Raw genomic sequence first — 21567 nt, 5'->3', positions numbered from 1 at the left:
TCCTCTGTCACCCTTAGGACCGTAATCCCTCGAGCTATCGGTATCTAGGGAACCCCCGTCCCCTCAGGAGAACCCCCATCTCCTCACGAGTTGTTCAGGACCCTCCGTCCCTATAACAAACGGTCATAACGTCTATAAGCATTTCTCTAATCGGGACCACCCCCCATGATCCGCGTAGAACATCTCAATGTCTTACCAACACCATATACTCTCCCTTAATATCACCTCTGCCTTGGCCACCCCCAGGCCTCACTCCAAAAACATCTCAAACACTTTGTTGCTCACACACACCCTTTCCAAAAATAAACAAGTTCCAACTTTTCATAAACCTTCTAGTTTTAGAAACTTTCTATTTTCTTTTTTGCAACACCACTTTCCATAAATAGCAAAGCTCTAACTCCTTTAACACTTTCCATTTTTAGAAACTTTCTATTTATGGAAACTTAAAATTTATAGAATCCCGAGCGAATTCCTTTCCACGAGATCCACAAATCACAAATCCAAAGAACTCCATTTTATTAAAACCTCAAATGTAATAATCGTTTACAACTCCAAACAAAAATACATAAATGAAAGAAAGAGAACTAAAAGCTAAAACTAAACGCCGGATTGGGCACCCGATCCTCCCTTCGGCTGCGCCACAACCTTCATCATCTGCCTCCACTTAGGACAGAAAGGCCTGTTATGCCCCTTCTTCCCACAATAATAACACAATCGACGATACTCCTGCGGGTAACCTTTATTGGGACAGTCTGCCAACCTGTAATACCTGCCTCCACATCAGAAAAAACCCTCGCCCACCTTGCTGCATACCTGACGTGTCTTCTGGCTTCCTCTTCTGTCCCTGCGCTGGCTTGCTGCCTTTGACAGGAACGATCTTTTCTGGCGTCTCCTCTGCCCGAACTGTCGGGCTAACCACCTCTACCTTTGACCTCAAGTCATCCTCTATCTCAGCTGCGGTCTCCACTATCTCTACCCTCGTGGCGTAACTCCTCCCTCTACGGTGGACCCTCAAGTCCTCACGAAGCACCCTCATGAACCTCCTGATCTGAGCGACCTCGGACTCCATCGCCCAACCACCATACATCAGAAGCCGACTGAACTCCAAGTCCAGTTCCCGCACCGACCGAGTCCCTTGAAATAATTGTAGGAACTGCACCTCCAACCGGTCTAATGCCTCCCTAGGAAAATACTTGCGGTTTAACTCCTCCACGAAGTCAGCCCAAGACATCTCCCTCTGCACCCTCCTAGTAGCCACTGATCTCCACCAAAACTGTGCATCACCAATCAGGTTGTGGACTCCTATGTCCACCCAAAACTCTTCAGGTCATCTGAGAGATTGGAAGTTACGTTCCACTCTCGTCCTCCACGCATCTGCAACAGTAGGATCAGTACCACCCGAAAACTGATCAGTACCGATGTAGTTCATCCTCCTCAGCATACTGACATAACGAGAATGAACTCCTACATCCGCAGCCACTGGCTGCTGCACCCCCGCCGCCACTGATGGTACTACCTATGCCTGAGCCGGTACCACTCTCGGTATCCGCTCCAACAGCTGTGTCAACAAGCCCGCCAGGTCAACGCCTCCTTCAGGGGCTCCACCTGCTGGGACTCCCGCACCCAGAACCCTAGCATCACCGGCAACTCTGGCACCGACACCGCCCACACCTACCCCCTCAGCGCCTACGGCCCTATCGGTACCCCCACCAGCCACACTCATGGACCCTTCCTGGAAGCCCTGCGGCTTGCCAACACTCTCAGATGTAACACTCTGATCTACAGTATCACTAACCACTGGGCCTCTGCCCCTACCTCGACCATGGCCACGTCCATGACCACGTCTGCGTCCATGACCAGCAACTGCATCACCTCTAACCATCTGCATTACCCAGAACAGAAGGCTAAGCACACAATTCAAAACCGCACACAAAGCACACATCTTACCATGGAATTTTATTGAAGGCTCGAAGAGGATGATACTAAGACTCCATACCACAAACAAACTGACCAACTACTCATAATCGATTCCATCTCACAACATCATGCATTAAGCAACAGGAAAATAATTCACCCACTTAAATTCCTAAACCGCTCTAAACCATCCACTTAACCATCCTAGAACCGTAAGGGCTCTGATACCAAACTGAAACAACCCCACCCATTTTTTTTAATATAATATTTATAATTAAGCATCTCATACTACTTAATTAAACCAACCAAACCACAATTCAGCAGTAAACCAACAACAACCAATATGCACAGCGGAAACATACCAACAATACAAAACCCACAAATCATTCACACCATATCATTCCTAACCATTCTAACCAGCAACCTAGCATAACTCTATCCAAGATTCCCACATCAATGCATAACCAACAACACACAAACGAGACCCTAGATCATCCTCCTCCTCATCGCCTTGATTCCACGTCACATACCTGCACACCACAAACAACAATTGAGATGCGTAAGTATTATCACAAATACTTAGTGAGGCAATCCTCCCATCTACTGGGCTATACACACAAGCAACTGAGAAACTAATGTTTAACAAATAACAACCAAACACAAACAAACAAAAAAAAACAGACATGAGCCGCTGCTGAGAGAAATGGGTGTCGACCGACACTACCTCAGTGTCGATCAACACTACTTCCTTGGTGTCGACCGACACCTACTTGGTGTCGATCAACACTGACTCTTCAACTCGCTCTGCACGAAGCCGAACGTAGAAGATCTGCTTTCCAAATCCTGCAAATCATCCAAAACTCATATAAAACTCCTGGAAACTCATAGAAACCAACATCCAACCACAGAGACACAAGAATACCACACAAACAGCCACAGAAACAAGCAAAACAAATAGATCAGCGATGGTCATGCACTCACCTCTCTGCATGAAGATTCTGATCCACAGCAACGAATCCCACACCTTAAGAAGCTCCTCCTTCGTCCTTAGCTCTAGATCTTCACTCCACAGGAACTGATATGCTCAAATTTACCCTAGAGCTACTCTCTCAAATTAAGAGATCATTGTAGTACTTAGGGGTCGAATTCCACAGAGTTTTATAATTACGCTAAACAAGTTGATTTAAATGAAGAATAATAATGCAAAAAAATAAATAAAATCTGTGAAAATTCAGGGATCAAAAAGGATTCAAGCAATTACAAAATTACAAAATATTACAAAATATTAAATCAATAATTAAATAGGATTCAAGCAATTAAGATCAGATCTAGAACTTTAAACTCTTTTGTAAAATAAATCAGTTCTCAATGCAAATATTATCTAAATTTAAAGCCAGAAAATCCAAATCTCTTTGTAAAATTATAGGTTAAAAATCAGCTTTGAAACCAGGTTTAGATTGTTCAAAAAATTACTAAATCAAATCTCTTTGCAAGAAGTAATTTTGCTCATCAAAAAGTTTTATCAGAAAAATCAATTTTATTCTCATATCAATTTATTTTCCTAAGTTATTAATTCTAGATAGACAATCAAGGATTAATATGAAGAACAACCTATGATGAAGATCTAGAAAAATAATGAATCCTAAATAAACAGATCTAATAAATCATAAAATCCCTGTGAAAAACCCTGAACCTAACAAGCAAACTACTCAGACATGTTCAATGAAGAACAAAACATATTTTCTGAATAATAAGCAATAGATATCAAAAGTAAAAGAAGGAGTTTAGAAATTCTTCTCTCTACAAAGAAATTATTCTCTCTACAAAGAAGTTCAGATCTCTCTCCCAAAAGCTCTCAATATCTCTCAAACAATAAAAGCTGCTAGAATAAAACTTAAGGGTTTCTAAAACCTAAATGTACTATATATATGTCCTAAAACACGTCCAAGGATTAATGATGCAAATATGAAAAACTTTGGGTAACTTTTGTAAATTTTCCAAAACTTGGGTCTTGAGTCGGGTAAACAGGGTGTCGACCGACACCAAGTGTGGTGTCGATCGACACCATCACTCTTGATTGATTCCAAGTTGATTTATTCGGTTCAATGTTCCAAAAATTATCCAATTTGCTTCACTTTGCTCCATCTGTGCCAAAATCCTAGAAAACCTGTAAAGACTCAAAAACATGCTACAAGACAAATCAAAAGACTCAAAAAGCACACTTATATCATGGTTAAAAACGTAAAAACCATGATATATCAACTCCCCCAGACTTAGCCTTTGCTTGCCCTCAAGCAAAACAGAAACTTAGACATGTGAAAGAGGTTTGAAAACGCGGAAACTCCTTCTCTTTCTAAAGTAATGCCATGATCATCCAAACCATAATCCATATGCTTAGCAGATAAATCCAAATCGAACCACCATGTACTTCTACGTTGACATTCATAGCATCCCAAATTCAAAACAAATTTCACTACTTCCTCCATTAAGCCTTCATCGGTGGGTCTCATCAATTTGATCAATGTCAAAAACCTTCTAGACTCATTCCCGTACTATACCATAACAAGCAAGATAAAACTTTTACCTCATGTGGTACTCTTTTTCTCTCCCAGACTTATTCTATTTTTATTTTCCTTTGAGTTTTGCTTTGTTGTTTTTTTTATCTTCTTTTTTTTCTCAAAGATGTAGGCGAATAATGGGGTCATCGGTAATTTACCTACCCCTCGCTTCCAAGCTTTGTGTGATCATTTGACTCAAGAGTGGAATAATGAGGTCACATGTAATTTACCTAGCTCTCTAAACTGATCAAAATCATCTCATCTTTTATCTTTTTTTTTTTAAAACAAAGCTCTCAGGAAAAATCTTTCAAACTTGGGAGAGGAATACCATTTTTTTTTAAAGCTTACTTGTCAGGTATGAACAAGGAGTCAAGCTCTATGAACATCAATCTCCTTGATGAGGTAAAAAAAAAAGCACAGAAATTACCTGAGGCTTTTATGGATTCTGTTGGAAATTCGGATGTCTCTGGTTCTCTGGTCAGCCATTGGATTTTTTATTAGTCGATTGTGGATTCAGTCTGTAGCATTAATCAACCATGGCAGTATTCTATAAAGAAAAATCATAGTTTCCAACAAAAAATTTGACTCAATAAAAAAAAATACGGTTTGAAACAATAAAAACTGAGACACTGTCTTGTATGGCCCGATGAACCAAGCACACTTATATCATAGTTAAAAACCATAAAAACCATGATATATCAGGAACAAATCTCCCAAAAACCGCCAAGAAATATCACAAACTCTCCCAAAACCTCAAGAACACTTCTTCTCTCAAAAACAAAGGAAAACAGCGACAAAAGCACTTGCCAAAACCCTTCTCATCGACTTTTCCTTTAAATAACCCGGTTCCATGGTTTTCCTTAAACCAAACCGACCCAAATCGACAATTAAAACACTCTCATCGAACCAGAAATTGCTGGTGTCGACCGACACCCATCCCCAAAATCCCCAAATTTGGTTCGCGGATGTTACAGTAAATCTCACATTTTTTCCCTTAGTAAATCTCTACCTTCTAGAAGTGAATGCCTTACAAAGGATGGTTTCCGAGCAAGAGTTGCATTTAGAATGTTAGAGTCTGCAAAATATCTTCCTTTCAACAACCTTGATAGCAGACTGTTGGGTGATTGTAAGAATCTCCAAACTTGTTTGGCCAACATTGCTATATTGAAATGTTCAATATCTCAGAATACTAGTCCCCCTTCTCTCTTTGGTAAAGCAAGACATTTCCAGGCTAACCAATGCATTGATCTTCTGCTTGTTCCTTTTTTCCACCAGAATTTGGTAGAAGACCAACAATATCTTCACATATTCCTTTTAGGGAGTTTGAAACAATTCATTGTATAAACTGGAAGAGAAAGAGCCACAGTTTTAATTAGGATCTCTTTACCCACATCAGATAACAACCGGTTTGACCATCCATTGGTCGTCTGGTTCTCTCCACAATGAAATCAAATATCTCCTTTTTCTTTTTACCAAGTTTTTTATGGCAATCCCAAATATTTTCCACAGCCTCCATTGTTATGAATGTTGAGTATCCTTCTCAGCCTGGTCTTCACATGTTAAGCAACCTTGAAACCAAAAGAAATTGCTGATTTATGTAAATTTATTGCTTGACCGGAAACCAATTCATACTCTGAAAGAATATCCATTATGGTAGAGCATGATTTTTTGTAGGCACGACAAAAGAAGAGAACATCTCCAACAAACAAAAGATGATTTATTTTTGGACCAATATTACTAATCTTCATTTCTTTGAGTTTCTTGTTTGTTTCTGCTTTGTGAAGTAGATGACGAACTTCTGAGCATAAAATGAAAAGATAAGGGGATAGAGGGTCACTTTGTCTTATACCCCTCTATGAAGTTATCATTCTCATTGGTGTTCTATTTACTAATGTTACTGGGTAGCACTTTAAAACTCGAGAGAATTTCACTAACACTATAAACCTTTAAAATGATCTCACTAACACTTTAAACCTTAAAACTAACTTTTCTGTTTGTACCGCCATGAAAGATAACGGAACAGTAATATCCATCAACGTGAAATGGTTAAATTATGCTGGTTTGATTTAAATACTTGTTTAATTATTTAATTTAATTTAATTATTTATGACGATTGATAAAAGAAAATTAAAAATACACCAAAGCAAGAAAAAATGAAGAATCAGAGATAAGGTTAAAACATTTGACAAATGTAAAATTGAAGACGACAATATATTTAGAAGATTCATTGGTTTCCAATGAAAAGTTAATCGATTTGAATCAGAATCCAGTGGAGATGCATTTATTAAAAGGATTAATGAAAGCATCTAGTGAAACATATCTTTTTCTTTTATTATTCCATATAGTTTTAGAAAAAAAAAATATCCCATCTTCTTTTTTTAAACGTTATACATCTGAAATTTTGTTTGGGAAAAAAATATTCCATTTACAGAAAGTTAGTAATTTTTTTTTTACGATTTAACAGCATTTATCAAACGTTAAAAACCCGCTAAACGATATTAAATTTTTAATCTTATTTCTTAAGCTATATATATATACAAGCTTTTCACTAAATTTTAAAATGTATCAGTAAGGTTTGGTGGTAACACTTCCAGAACATGTAATCAAATCCATCCGACATGCGCTTGTTGGTTATTTTTATTATTTAGGGTTTTCCCAATATTTTTAGGGATTTTTGTTAAAAGTGCCACATTCTCAAAAAAAAAAACTAATTAGCAATGCCACATTTTGTTTTCCTTTCTAGAAATGCCATAATTCATCTTTAAGACATTTATAAAAATTACAAAACTAACCTTGAACAATAACATCATTAAATAACTAAAAACAAAGAAACAAAGCATTAAATGTGGTATGATATTAGATGCTTTCGCGGTGGACAAATTTAAATTAGAGACATATTTGTCCATAGAAAAAACAGAGCGTGAGAATTAGTTGACGATTGACTAGGTCATGGACAAGATTGGAGATGATAATGGATTTGTACAAAATGTTGTCCTCTAAATATTAAAATTATCTATAAAAACTCTTCACAAGTCAAGTATGATTAAAAGATGAGAAAATAAGCCAAAATTGTTGTCCATTAGAAATTTAAATTGTCTATGAATAAAGCTGTCTACTGAAATTTAAAATTGTCTATTGATGATTAAAGTTGTTCATTAAAAATTAAAGTTGTTCATTAAATTAAAATTTGGTCAATTACGAGGAAAATACTCCAACTCAGATTTGAGATTTGTCATGTTTTTTTGTGACTATGCCATCAACACGATTCAATAGTATTTTTTCTCAGCGAGATTTTTGAAGAGAGGATGTGAAAGAATTCAGATCTAACCTTAAAACCAAGACAAAAACTCTTCTAAACCACAACCATAACACACAATAAAACATATCCAACAAACTATATTGGCGAGTCGCAAAACCAGATCAAAAAACTTCAACCTCATGACCAAAAAGGAAGCCATGGATCTGATTATGAACATCATAGATCCCACCAAAACCGACGTAAGAGTTTCCACTCTGGAAAGATCTATCATTGCCAAGAGAAAAAAAGAATTGAGATGAATGAAAGGAAGAAGATGACAATGCTATCAATCTCCAACCATCGGAGAAAGTAATAAGCAACGGCTAGAACAATTAGAAGAGAGAAAAAAAAAAATTGTTTTATTTAGATAATATCTTTCGATTAGAAAGAATATGAAAAAGAAAAAAAATAAGAAAAATAAAAAATAAATATAAAAAACTAGTTTTGTCTTCTTAATTAGCAGTTAATTCGTAAAAAAATCGATGAATATAGCAGCTTTTACAAATTTTTTTACTGTTTATGGCATTTTTTTAAAATAATTCTATTTTTACTTTTTTTTTTGTTAATTTAGTTACGTAACATTTCTCCAACTATTTTCTTATTCTCTATATTCAACAATTAAACTAAGTAATCTGCGTCAAAAATATGTTTTTACACCATGACCGGTATAAAGATATGCTTAAGAATTTTCTTTTCGAGTCAAACATTTTAACTCTTCTGGAGAAAAATTTACCAATGGATTAATTACTCTATCACCAAACTTGAAAACAACGTATCGTACCCTTAGCCCCAAACTAGATATGAACATATATATATATATATATATATATATATATATATCATGAATAATTTGAGAAAATACAAACTGTTTTTACTTAAAATTTTAACTAAGAGAAAAAAACTGATACCTGCAACAAATTAGAAAAAGTACAACAAAATGAGAAAGCGAGATAATATCTTAAAGGTCATTTTCTAAGTTAAAAGCAAAAATAGAGTCGTTATCCGTGATGAAACAAAACATCAACATCCTCCCAAACTCTTATCTCTTGACTTGTCAAAGACCAAATATTTAAACATTATTAAAGTTGAATAACTATAACTAGTTTGAAACATATATTGTTGTTGATAGTCAAACTTTCAAATTTAAAGCAAAAGACTGTAATTTTCTTTTCCTGCATTTAACACTAATAACTCACAAAAATGGTTTTCAGATACCAAAGTTCATAAAAAGTTTCAAAAATGTAGAAAACAATTACACAACTTTTTCTATCTTTATTGTCCCATCTTTTACCTTTTTTGTTGTAAAATAATATATTTGTTTTTTGTAAATATCTTTCCTTTGTCAAATATTAACTGTACAAATTATTTGAGTTCCTTCCTGTATTGGACATTCAACATTGACACCCGACAATCAACTAAGAAGTGATACTTTATCTGTCAAAAATGTTATTTTACACCATGATAAGTTAAGATATGCATGCCATATGACTTTTCTTTTTGATTCAAACTAATGGATTAAATATTCTATCACCAAATTTTAAAAGAATTTATCTTATTTACAATAAATCATATCAACTTCCCTAAAATCATCTAAATCATATAAAAATTCAAATTACTCGATATATTGGATTGAATACATTCTCTTAAAACTCGGATGATAGTTTAATTAAGAGAATTTTTGAAAATACTATTTTTGATTTGCTTCTTTTCAAAGATACATTTTAAATTAGAAATTCGATCAAAATATATATAAAGTTTTATACGTTTTCAAAGTTTTTTCAAAAGTTTTAAAAGTTCTTTATAAATTATATATAATTCTACACACATTTAACGATTGTTTGTGTATATATATTTTTATAAGTTTACATACATATTTAAATAAATATATGATTTTTAGTAGTGTTTTTTTGAGAAAGTTTTAGGAAGATATATTTTAAAAAATGGTATTGGAAAAATATCTTTGAAATTCCCTAGTCAATTAACTATTTAACCATATCGTTAGCACCAATAAGATATATGTACATATACAAATCATAAAATGAGTAAATAAAGTCAACATGTATTTCCTTCAAAAGTTAAATAAAAAAAAATGAAACTGAAAAACTCAAATAAAATAGTTTTTAGATTATTAATGAAAATTGTTAAAATCTTCCAAAAACTAGATTCTTGAATTTTTTGAAAATCAATTTTATAAAATCTTGAATTGATTAAAAAAAAGAGATTTTCAAAAACAAAAATCAAAAACCATTACAAAAACTATAAACATTGAATACCAAAATAACATCAGAATGAGAAAGCGATATGATATTAAAGTTCGAAATGCGTGTCATTGTCCAAACAATATTTCTTGACTTGTCAAAGACCAAATATATAATATTTTCTGTTGCTTATAGTCAAACTTCAAAATTAGAAGGAAACGTATATTAATAACTTTTTTCGACGGCTGTGGTCTCGCCGGTCACACTTAACACATACAATAATATATGTATGGGCATGTGACTAAATCTTTTTCGACGGCTGTGGTCTCGCCGGTCACATTTGACTAATCTCTTTGTTTCGTGTATCACGTCATTTTCTAAAAATAGTTTCCTTATTTGTTTAGTTTCAGAAGACCTAATTATAGCTATCAATGGTCATAAGTTTTTAAGTTTTTCAGATTAGTTAAGATTTTTTATATAAAACTTTAAAATGAATAATGGAAGAAAAAAATCTCAAGTCCCTTCAAAAGATGAAATGTTCAAGTAACATAGATTTTAGATTTTTTTTCTTAAATTGACAAAAGCAATAAAAAAAATTTAATCGTTTGATTATAAAATAAAAATTTGAAAAATTTAAAACCGTAAACAAAATTCAAATTTACTAAAATTTAAAGCTTATATAGTTATACGAATTTCTTTCGTAATCTTATACGAACTATTTTGCAAAAGTCATATAATCAAGAGGTGATCTGCATTCTAACCACATGATTAATTTTCCTAAAACACATGAGTGTAATTGTTAAGCGTGACACTATTTAAACTGACTGTGGCCTAGAAAATCTAAACTTAATCCGAAGTTATTGGTTTGAGATTTGACTAGAATTTTAAAGATTTTAAATGTTATGTAAAATTTATTGTTATTACATGAAAATTTTGTTAAATTCCATTAAAATTTAGTGTTATTAGTTTGTGATTTATAAAAAGTCATTTAAAATCTTAATAAATTTGGTTTAATGAATTCAATTACTATGTTATTAGTTTATGATTCTAGACACTTTCTTTACAAAATAAAATCATGAAAAGTATCACAAAAATACAGGAATTGTTTGGAAAACTTTACAAAATTTTAAAAACTAATTTATAAAACTCTTTAACAATCTTTAACAATATTTCGATTATTTAATTTTATTAATTTTGTTAAACTGTTCAAAAAATTTTATAAATTAAAATTCAATAAAACGTCTATATTTTCAGACCCTTATTCATCCATTTCATTAGGCAGGAATAGTGAGGTTCAATTTGCAAACTTTATTTATGATATAAAATTTTAGCGGTCCAACAACTATTTTACAAATGTCACAATCTAAATGATTTTTTAACATATGTCACATTATCCTGAGTTACAAATTTGTCTAAGTTCCACGTAAAGTTTACGTTGAATATAATAATACTAAACTCACAAGAAATATTACTATAAATAGGCATAGAGACGTCCATGGATTATCACTACTCTCATCACAAACCAAAGCATCAAACAAGAGAAGAAGAGTGGGAAGAAGAAAGAAGAGAGACACTATGACTACCAATCCAGATTGGATCATGATTGGAGGAGATGGTCCTGAGAGTTACAACCAACAGTCTTCGTATCAGGTTTTAATACATATATTTTGCATTCATTTGTTAGCTAGGTCCTGTATTCAGTATTCCTAACTCCTAAGATGTATGTATTTACGTCTCCTCTATATACAGAGAGCGTTGTTGGAAGCGGCAAAGGACAAGATGACCGAGGCGATCTCAGCCAACCTCAGCCTCGATTTGATATCGAATCGGTTCAATGTAGCAGACTTTGGTTGTGCAAGTGGACCTAACACTTTTGTGGCAGTCCAGAATATAATAGATGCGGTAGAAGAAAAGTACCAAAGAGAAACCGGACAAAACCCGGTGGATAACATCGAGTTCCAAGTCTTGTTCAACGACTTTACCCTCAACGATTTCAACACTCTCTTCAAGACACTTCCTCCAGGGAGAAGATACTATAGCGCCGGAGTTCCTGGTTCCTTCTTCGACCGTGTTCTCCCTAAGGAGAGTTTCCACATTGGAGTCATGAGTTACGCCTTCCATTTCACCTCCAAGATTCCCAAAGGGATCATGGACCGTGACTCTCCCTTATGGAACAAAGACATGCAGTGCACCGGGTTTAACCAAGCAGTCAAGAAAGCATATTTTGATCAGTACTCTATCGACACCAAGAAACTATTGGATGTTAGAGCTGAAGAGCTCGTTCCTGGGGGTTTGATGTTGCTTTTAGGTTCGTGTCTAAGAGACGGAGTTAAGATGTCCGAGACACCTAAAGGAACAGTAATGGATTTTATCGGAGAATCTCTTAGTGATCTTGCTAAACAGGTAGATAACATAGTTTTATCTTCAAAGTATTACGTATAATTACATAAGTACCTAACTAACTTATCTTCTTCTTCTTTTGGTTTAAAAAAGGGTGTGACCGAGCAAGAAAAGGTGGACACTTTCAGAACCTCAATTTACTTTGCGGAACAAGGCGAGATAAGGCAAATCATTGAGGAGAATGGGAAGTTCACAATCGAGGCTTTTGAGGATATCATTCACTCTGAAAATGAGTTTCCGTTAGACCCCAAGATATTGGCCATCTCCTTCAAAGCCTTTTATGGAGCGTTCATTTCCGCACATTTTGGGACCGAGATCATGAGGAAAGCTTTTGAGCTTGTCGAGGTCAAGGCGCGCGAACAGATGTCTCGTCTCCAGAATTGTAAACCTGGAATGCAGTACCTCATTGTGCTTCGCAAGAACTGATCTATGATCCAAATATAGTAATGTACTAATGCGTTTTACTCCATTGTTGCTTCATCTTGTTTCCTCCATATCATGGTGCTTTGTCATCTTTTTCTTCTTGCTGTTTTGTCTTTGCGTCTTTGTATTCTCCCCTATCTTATAAATTAATAAAACTTCACTTTTCGCTTATTATTATAGCGTTGTTCCATATGTTTATTTTAATATGGCCAATACAGAGTTTGAATTCAAGGTTTCACATTTTGATTTATAATTTCTTATCCTCTGCGTAAAATAAAAAATTTCCAATTTTGACTAGATATTTCGGCACGTTTTTTGTGTGAAAAATCGAGGACACACTTTTTCTATTTTCTTACCAAACGTATATTTTACTGTAAAAATCAATCAGATAACCATTTACAGTCTATACTTACAATCTACACTAAGAAAAGAAAAATTTTCCACATAGTTTCGTTGGCAGAAAATATTTTGTCAAACAGTGAGAAAAAAAAAACATAATTTTGTGGGTTAGTGAAATTTTATTTTATTATAAACAGTTTTGAGGAATATTTGATCATGTTCTTATGTCAAAGTCAACCATTGTTTCATGAGTGGGGGATCCATATAAAAAAAAAATATGGCACCAATCATATATAACCTCAAATTTTTTTCAGCAATAAAAAAATGAAAACTATAACGAAAACGTTGGAAAAAAAAAATCTGAGAAACAACTCAAATTTATCTACAACTCAAAAAAATCTATTGTGTAGAATTTTCATTTTACGTATATCAATCGGTATCTTTGATCTAGGTCTGTTAGAGTTTCGTATCCAAAGAAAATAAAATTTTTAGGAAATATATATAGTGTAACCTAAGACCATCTCCACTCCAGCAACTCTCTTAAGTTGTTTAAATATTAATTAGTTATATAATTAATATTAAACTAATTAAAGTAACTTATTTAGAACTTAAATAAAATCAACCCTCGAGTAGAAAACACTAAAAAAAGTTGTTCAAGTATTTAAATAATATTTTTTAATTATTGTTTATTAATTAACAAATTTTAATAATCTAAAATCACAAAAACAATTATTTAAATTAAATACATAAAAAAAAAGGAAGCAAAAGCTTGATTAATCAAAAACAGGCTTGACTAATTAAAAACTGGCTTCAACAAGAACACAACATAAAAAAAAGATGAAATGTTTCAAAGTGGATATGTCTTAAAACAAAAGCAATGTGATTTCAATAAACAATAGCTTCACTTCAACGATTATAAAGCAGAAGAGGTAGTGACAAGACTAGACAAAAGACCAACGAGAAAGTATTTTGAGAAACAGAAAGATGATGATGTATCACTTGTTTCTACCTCAGAATCTTCTTTCTTCTTCTTCTTCTTCTGATTCTTCGTCTTGATCCTGATCGTTCTTTTTGTCTTTGGGATCTGAAGACAATAGTGAACCAAGGAATGCACAGAAATGAGAAGTATCTGGCTAGTCTACCAAATCCTTCTTAGGCTGCTGCTGCTCCTCAGTGATAGACTCTAGTTGATTTCTCTTATTAGACTCATCTTCCTCACCCTAATTAAGAAAAAAAGAGAAAACTAACCTGAGCTGATTAAATGAGCACACACAAATTTATAGCAAAGACCCATCAGTTTACAGTAAAATTCCCATAAGCAATGGTCAAGAACAAAAGATAGACTTAAATGTCAAACAAGAACACAAAAAGAGAAAAAGATGAAAACTTTAAGATAGATACCGGAAGAGGAGGAGAAGCAGAGGAGGGGGGTTTATCAGAGATGGGATTAAGAAGAAGACCAGCGTTGAGATCGGTGACAAAGTGCACTGCTTTGCTTCTGAAAGATGATTTGTGGTGAGTCCGTAGATTAATCGTGAGAGCAAACGGAGTTGTGGCCTCTGATAAGAGAACTATGAAGATGTAGAACTGATTTTGCCCACTTGTGACAGAAAGAATGATCGCAAGCATCGATAAGAAGTGATGAAAAACCTTAAACAAGTAACAAAAGAACAACACCATTAGCTAAATAGTAAATACCAAATCCATTCAGCCAAACCGGAATTAAATGCCAACTCCTATCAAAGTTCATAAACAAATATGGAAAATATTATATGATGCCTTACGTATTCAATACCACCAAGAGCAGGGAAATGCAAAAACATCATTGCCAAGTCTGATAGAAAATAGCCTAAGGACACTACAAGAAAACAGGATATTTACGACTACAATTAACGACTAAATACGTAGTCGCTTAATTTCCTGACTACTTGTCGACGCTGTAGCTACCACGTTACAACTGCCTAAATTTAGTCGTAACTCAGACGTTATTTGCCGACCAAATACAATAATCGGTACTGTAGTTGTTGATTAACGACCATTATACGACTAAATGGAAAGAACTTAATTTAGTTGCATCAGAGTAGCTAATTTGGCGACTACGTAGCAACTATGTCTGTGAGTCGGTAAGTTGGCGACTAGACAGCGACTAATGTTGTGGCATTCTTCACATATAAACTATAAATACAAGCATCATGTTGTGGCATTCTCATCATATTATTCTCATTTTCAAAGGTACAAACAAAATTAACCCGTAATGTCAAATTTTTTATGCTTGCTTTACCATATCTATACTTATTGTTATATAATTTTAGGTGCACCATGTCTTATTAATTGTTTAGACTTGAGCTTTTGTTTTCTATTACTGCAGATGTGAATTGGTTGCAAAGTGAAAAATTACCTGTAGAGGTGAAGCTCAAGAAAATGTATATGAATTAGTAGGTCTGAATTATCAAAAATTGTGGTCTTTATTTATATATGCTAAGTCATTTCTAGTCTTAATTTTATTATATTAAGTATATATGTAAGTAATGTTTTGTAAATTTTAAGTGATCAATATATTAAGTAGTGTATATATAAGTAGTATGCTTTAAATAATATATAAACTAAATTAAATTATATGGTTTTTATAAAATTAATTTTGGCTACTGATTCGTGACAAACAAGTGACTAACTTCAAAATATTGGGTTTAAACATGGTTATTACGTGTTGGACCAGATTTTGATTTTGCACTCCAAAACAAGCCCAACTTTTTAATATAAAATTACATGCCAACTAATCCCCGACTAATAAGCGACTAATTTTAAAATATTTTGGGTTAATTAAACCTGGGAATCTATTTACGCAGTCCAGCCTATAACAATCGACCTAACCCTAATTTTACAATCCTAATCTCTCATTTCTCACCATTCTTCTTCTTCGCCGATTCTCTCAATCTCCGATTCTCTCAATCTCCTATTCTCTCAATCTCCGATCTGTCTTTTCTTCGTCTTCCTCTTCACCTAAGCCATCTCAACGTCTTCCTCTTCGTCTTCGTCATACGATGCCACCTGTTAAGAAGTCTGGACGAAAGAGGAATGTTGTCCCTAACGCTTCTCTCAGACCCGGTGGCTCTAACCTTCCGTCCAAGGTGAGAAAAGTCAATCCTCTACCGCCTCAATACAACTTCACGTCGGCGGCCCAAAATCCTACGCCTCAGACGCCTCAAGAACAAGTCCCGCGTTTCCTCCCGACTATCGACGACAGCCGCACCTCAGGTCAGAAACTATCCACCACCACATATCCTATTTCAGAACTCCTTGAATCGAAGCGTTAAAGATCAACCAACTCGGTCATTACCAGAAGTTCAGAACAATCCACCGGTTCAATCGAATCCTTTGCATGATTCTGTGACATCTCCAGTTCAGAACTCTCACGCTCAAAGTCATCCTTCTTCTCAAGGTAACAACTTCGACGAGTCAGATCCAGTGTTGCCGGAACTCCGAGAGGACACGTTGAGGGCTCTTAACGCCATACTTATGGTGTCGGACCATCATACTTTTACGAACGTCCTCTCACCGGAACCGAAGCCTAACACGACTTGGTATGTAAACACTTTTAAAATAGGATTTGGACTTAGAATTAATTTCATTTTCTAGATTAGAGTCGATGAATCGTTGCTTTTAGATGACACACAACTCGGTTGCAGACAAACATCACTATTGACTATTGTTTTGTCATTCCCAAGTCTCTCATCAGTTAGTAGTAACTAGAAGAGTACATGTGTTATGTGATTGTGACGGCTTTTCATACATTCTCGAACAACATTTTTTTTTTATTTGATTTTAAATGACTTCGGTATGGTTTACGCTTACGCTTGATGCTGACTTGATTCTTATGTTATGAAGTTTACTCGTGATGTCAAATCACAACTGGTGCGGAAGATTACTAAATTTTTTACAAACCAATTTGATGGTCCATACTATAATTGGTCATGTGTGCCTCCGGAGAGACGAGAAAGATATTTCCTTGAGTTTGCGGTATAGTTTTATGTCATATATCATTCATAGATAGGTTTTAATTGTTGTTTTTCACTAACTTAATTCTATTTTTTTTCCTAGAAAACACACACTTGGGATCTATTGATAACACGGACAATGCAACACTTTTTCTATGAGATATGTCAACACCGGATGAAAAACATGGTATGCAACGTTAGGACTAGTCGAGTGCAACCTAATGGATTGAGGGTACTCTCTGGAAAACAATGGTTGCGCAGTGGGATAATGAAGAAGCACAAGAAAGGAGTCGAATCTATTCCAATGCTCGTATGTCAGACCGTAATGGTCTCGGTCCACAGATGCACTTATCTAGGCCAACATCGTATCAACATGTCAAACAAGGCTTGGTGAGTAACTTTAACTTATGTCTTAACCTTTTTTTGTAGCTTTAACTTATATATTAACCTTCTTTTTTCCTTTTTTAACATTCCAGGAAGAGAAACTTAGGAGACCGTTGAGTCTTGGTGAGGTTTTCAAAGAGACACATACAAGGCCAGATAGTATGTATGTCGATCGAAAGGTCGAGAAGATCTTCTCAACTTATGAGAAAAACTTACAAGCTAAGATATCTGAGATCGAGTCAGATCCTTCACGAGCTCAGGAGCTCACAACATAAGATTATACGACCATATTTCTTCAGGTAAAGTACCATTTTCACAATCTATATTTAAAGAGTCTTCACAACTTTCATTTTCAGAACTAACAGTTTCAGTTTTTCTTTTCTAAGTCCACTGAGAAGGATTCACGAGGTAATCTTTTTGGACTTGGAAGCCTCAAGGATCATCTTCAGGATCTTCTCAATGGCAAGAGCCATCAACAAGGAGAGTCGTCGTTTGTAGTATTGCAAGAGCAAATGAAAGAAGCTCATCGTATAATTGAAGAACAAATTGCCAATAATGCAAAACGTGATGTTGAGATTGCTGCTCGTGAAGCAGAACATTCCAAAGTTGTGGCTGAGCAACAGATGAAGATAGATCATTTCCAAAAGTACTAGCGCAAAACTGATCTGGCCTTTGTGGAATTCCTTGTGTCTGAATCAAGTGATGCATCCACCGCCCCTCCAACACCAAGAACATCTGCTTCTTAGGTTACTTCTTAGGCTACTTATCTCTATTCCTTAACTCTCATGAACTTGTCACTTTAGGATGATGTGTCAATCATAGTTTTTGATTGATCATTTTGGTTCTCTTTTGGTTATTATGAATGTTGTCTACTTTTTGTAATTGCTAATGTGGTTAACATATTACAATTGTGGTGAACTTTTTGTTAATAAAATGTGAATTTTAGGTTTCTCTTTGGTAGAAATTCGAATTATAAAACAAAACAAAAAAAATATGGTTTTAATCACTATAGTCGTCAAACCAGTCATTAAATCTGGATTAAATTTGTCGTAAAATAGTCGTCAAATAGTAGCTAGGTAGTCGCATAAGTTAACGACGAAATCACAACTATTCTCAAACTAGTCGTAAACTACTTCTGTTCACATTTTATTAATCGTAAAATTGTCATTAAATAGTCGTAAATATTTACGACTAGGTTTGACTACTTTTACGACTATGTTTTATAGTCGTAATATGGTCGCTATTTACCGACTATGTTACGACTGAATTTCCTTATCGACTATCGATTTACGACAACAGTTATTAGTCGTAACTTAGTCGTTATGTATAAATTAGTGACTATGTAGTGACTATTTGTGTAGTCGTAAATCCCATGTTTTCTTGTAGTGGGAGATCTGCAAAAAGACCAAAAGACATAAGAGACGATCTCATTAGCAGTTATTGAGATTCTAGACAGAGTTCATGAGAACTAATCCCCATTACAGACTCTGATAACTTTGATGTACTATTGATGACTGCATCACCATGAACATTCTCATCAAACTGATATGATATCACCAAGAGATAGATTGAAGCCACATAAGTCAAAATAGCATGAAAGGTTGAGAAACCCTTGTGAGAAAAAAGTACTTGCTCAAATACAATCAACAAAAGAAGATAAAAAAAAACTCAAAATAAGGGAATAATCTAAAAATCTATTGTTCCATTCCATTCTAACTTTGCTGTCGAGTTTTCCATAAACACCAAAGAGCAATGGACTTATGAAACGATTCAAGTCATAAACCTTCAAAAAACAAAAACCAAAAACCAAAATCAAGAATCTTGCATCATCTTCATCACCAAATACCTAAAGATAAGGGACAAATCAAAAAGGCTTACGATTATGCACATGAGAGCACCAGAGCAAATCAAAGCAAGCAAAAGGATTTGTCTTGAAAGCCATCGGTTTCATAAACCAACAACCCTCGGTTAACCGATTGGAAAATCCATCGCCTTCATAAACCAACCACCCTCCAGTTTTAGCCGCAAAAATCAAAAGATTTGAGGTGAATCAATTGATTTTTCCGGTTTTAGGATGATGCGGACATCAGAACTAAACCAAACCGGGAGCATGGTGAACCAACCGGGCCACACACCAAACCGGTCCACGAAGAGCATCTTGGAGAATCTTTTCCCAAATGAAGTTCTGATCAAGCACAAAGAGAAGGGTTAATTAATCATCATCAAATTAACCCTAAGGAGTCCAATGGTTCAAGAGGGATCAAGCATCAGCAAGTCAAATTACCTCATTGTTGGGATATGACTGTTGCACTCTTTTTCCCTTGTCTAGGGTTTTTCCCACTGGGTTTACCTAGAAAGGTTTTTAATGAGGCAACACCAAGTCATCAAGGAATCACTTACCATTCATCTGATTCAAAGATGACACAAGAAGTCATAGCTGAAGTACTTGTTGGATTACTCGTTGGACCTACTGAACTACTCGCTGACAGGCATGTTGAACTACTCGCTGATGGACTTGAACTACTCGCAGATGAATCAGACATCATTGCAAGCTATGAAGAGTTTCGGCCTTTTGACACTTGGAACAGCCCTAGAGGAAGCCCACACACCTATTTGATTCACCACAAGTCCCCATCCCATGGAGAACAACCCAAGAGAAGACCCAAGCCTAAACCATCCTTTGAATCATGTCCATTGATTTACTTGGAGCCATATATGGAAACTTCCTCTTGCCTTCATTTGGACGTGCTCCAAATCTACATATGGAAACCAGGAGAGCCTCTACAACCACCAGAGAATATTTGGAGGATATTCACACGCAATAATAGCCATTGGATTAGGCGGATTCAATCCTATTATTACTTGCCCTTATCGGACCCGACTGCCATCAATGCACAATGACTAATTCCTATTCTATTCTTGTGCATATTTGAGTTACCACAAGTGACCAAGAAGCTTCCAAGACGTCACCACTTCCTCCCCAAGTTAACGAGACACAAGGCACACCTCACTTGCCTTATTTGGACCGATTCTACACTTAATGGTCCAGTGCCATATTTTCATTAATTGTTATGATTTGTTTCTTGTTTTAGAACACTAGAACGTGTAGCTGAGCCTATATATGCTCATTAGTTCGTTCATTTGTAAAAGACCCTTGATCATTTTAAAGTAATAGAAGCATTTTCTTCTTTACAAAGTTTGAGTCTTTGTATTACTTTGTTCTTTAGTTATTTGTGAGTGGTTCACTTAGTGCTTCAGAATCCTACGAATTAAGTTTGTTGAGTGATTCAACATCCTTCATTCGTTCATTGATCGAGCAATTCGATTATCCCACCGATTGAGCGAGTCAATCACCCATCTATCCATCGTACCACCACTTGATTCACGAGAGAGTGCTTCAGAGCCAGCTCGTGAATTCCACCTTCCGCAAGATAAGCTTGGAATCTCTTGATCCTTGTGTGATCTTAAGTTGGAGTGATCCCAATCTTATATCATGGGATGAATCGCCTTCCAATCGCCGTTTGTATAGAGAGAGAAGAGAGAGAGAAAATTCGGGGAAGAAAGAAAGAAGAAAATGGAGAAAAAAAGAAAAAATCACTTTTATATTTTTCTTTTCCACAAATGAGAATATGCCACGTAACGATTCTCCTGGGTTGCTCAAATTACTTTCCAGATAATCGATTCTCTCCTAAATAGACCGATAAATGGGTTTTTTATTCAGTTTTTGGGCCCCAATTGGTTGAGCAACCATGAGTGCAACTCCCAGTGGAGATGCTTTAATTCTCTTTCTGATTTTTCTCTCTTCTCTCTCTTGTATCATTTACAGAGAGAAATCTCAGTCAATTTTATTTTGTTGGATCGTATGATTTGAAACCAGCATTTTCTTCCCGTGAGTCGGGTTTAGTTTCTGGCATCTCCAGCTTCGGTAGAGGAGATGTCTGGCTTATCGTCCAGCACCGTTTTCATCTCTATGGTGGTGTGCGACTGGATTTCCTTCCGACATCGGTGGTATCGTTTACACCATTGGTCGGCTCGCTTCCAGCAGTTGTTGGCTCTTT

The 21567-nt window shown here is 35.2% G+C and overlaps 2 protein-coding genes across 2 annotated transcripts; one reads left to right on the top strand and one right to left on the bottom strand.

Moving 5' to 3' along the window:
* On the top strand, window positions 11466-12965 carry LOC104701256 (probable S-adenosylmethionine-dependent methyltransferase At5g38100). Its single transcript, XM_010416904.1, has 3 exons — window positions 11466-11618; window positions 11718-12371; window positions 12462-12965. The coding sequence occupies exons 1-3, from the start codon at window positions 11544-11546 to the stop codon at window positions 12792-12794; spliced, it is 1062 nt and encodes a 353-aa protein (XP_010415206.1). The 5' UTR covers window positions 11466-11543; the 3' UTR covers window positions 12795-12965.
* Window positions 14159-19798, bottom strand: LOC104704674 (transmembrane protein 56-B-like). Its single transcript, XM_010420721.2, has 8 exons — window positions 19794-19798; window positions 19650-19694; window positions 19388-19439; window positions 19204-19292; window positions 18979-19121; window positions 14915-14988; window positions 14532-14780; window positions 14159-14350 (listed from the first exon to the last, which is right to left on the bottom strand). Exons 1-8 carry the CDS (start codon window positions 19796-19798, stop codon window positions 14264-14266), a joined length of 744 nt encoding a protein of 247 aa, XP_010419023.2. The 3' UTR covers window positions 14159-14263.

Source organism: Camelina sativa, chromosome 7 (genome assembly GCF_000633955.1).
Source record: "Camelina sativa cultivar DH55 chromosome 7, Cs, whole genome shotgun sequence".
Lineage (NCBI taxonomy): Eukaryota > Viridiplantae > Streptophyta > Magnoliopsida > Brassicales > Brassicaceae > Camelina > Camelina sativa.
This window is presented reverse-complemented; position numbering and strand designations above follow the sequence as displayed.

Excerpts from the sequence above, each read along its gene's own strand:
- LOC104701256 (XM_010416904.1), top strand. The coding sequence starts at position 11,544 with ATGACTACCAATCCAGATTGGATCATGATTGGAGGAGATGGTCCTGAG. Across the intron at positions 11,619-11,717 it reads ACCAACAGTCTTCGTATCAG|AGAGCGTTGTTGGAAGCGGC; the intron begins GTTTTAATACAT and ends CTCTATATACAG. Across the intron at positions 12,372-12,461 it reads TTAGTGATCTTGCTAAACAG|GGTGTGACCGAGCAAGAAAA; the intron begins GTAGATAACATA and ends GGTTTAAAAAAG.
- LOC104704674 (XM_010420721.2), bottom strand. Across the intron at positions 14,781-14,914 it reads CTCTTGGTGGTATTGAATAC|GTTTTTCATCACTTCTTATC; the intron begins GTAAGGCATCAT and ends TACTTGTTTAAG. Across the intron at positions 14,351-14,531 it reads CTGCTTCTCCTCCTCTTCCG|GGTGAGGAAGATGAGTCTAA; the intron begins GTATCTATCTTA and ends TTTCTTAATTAG.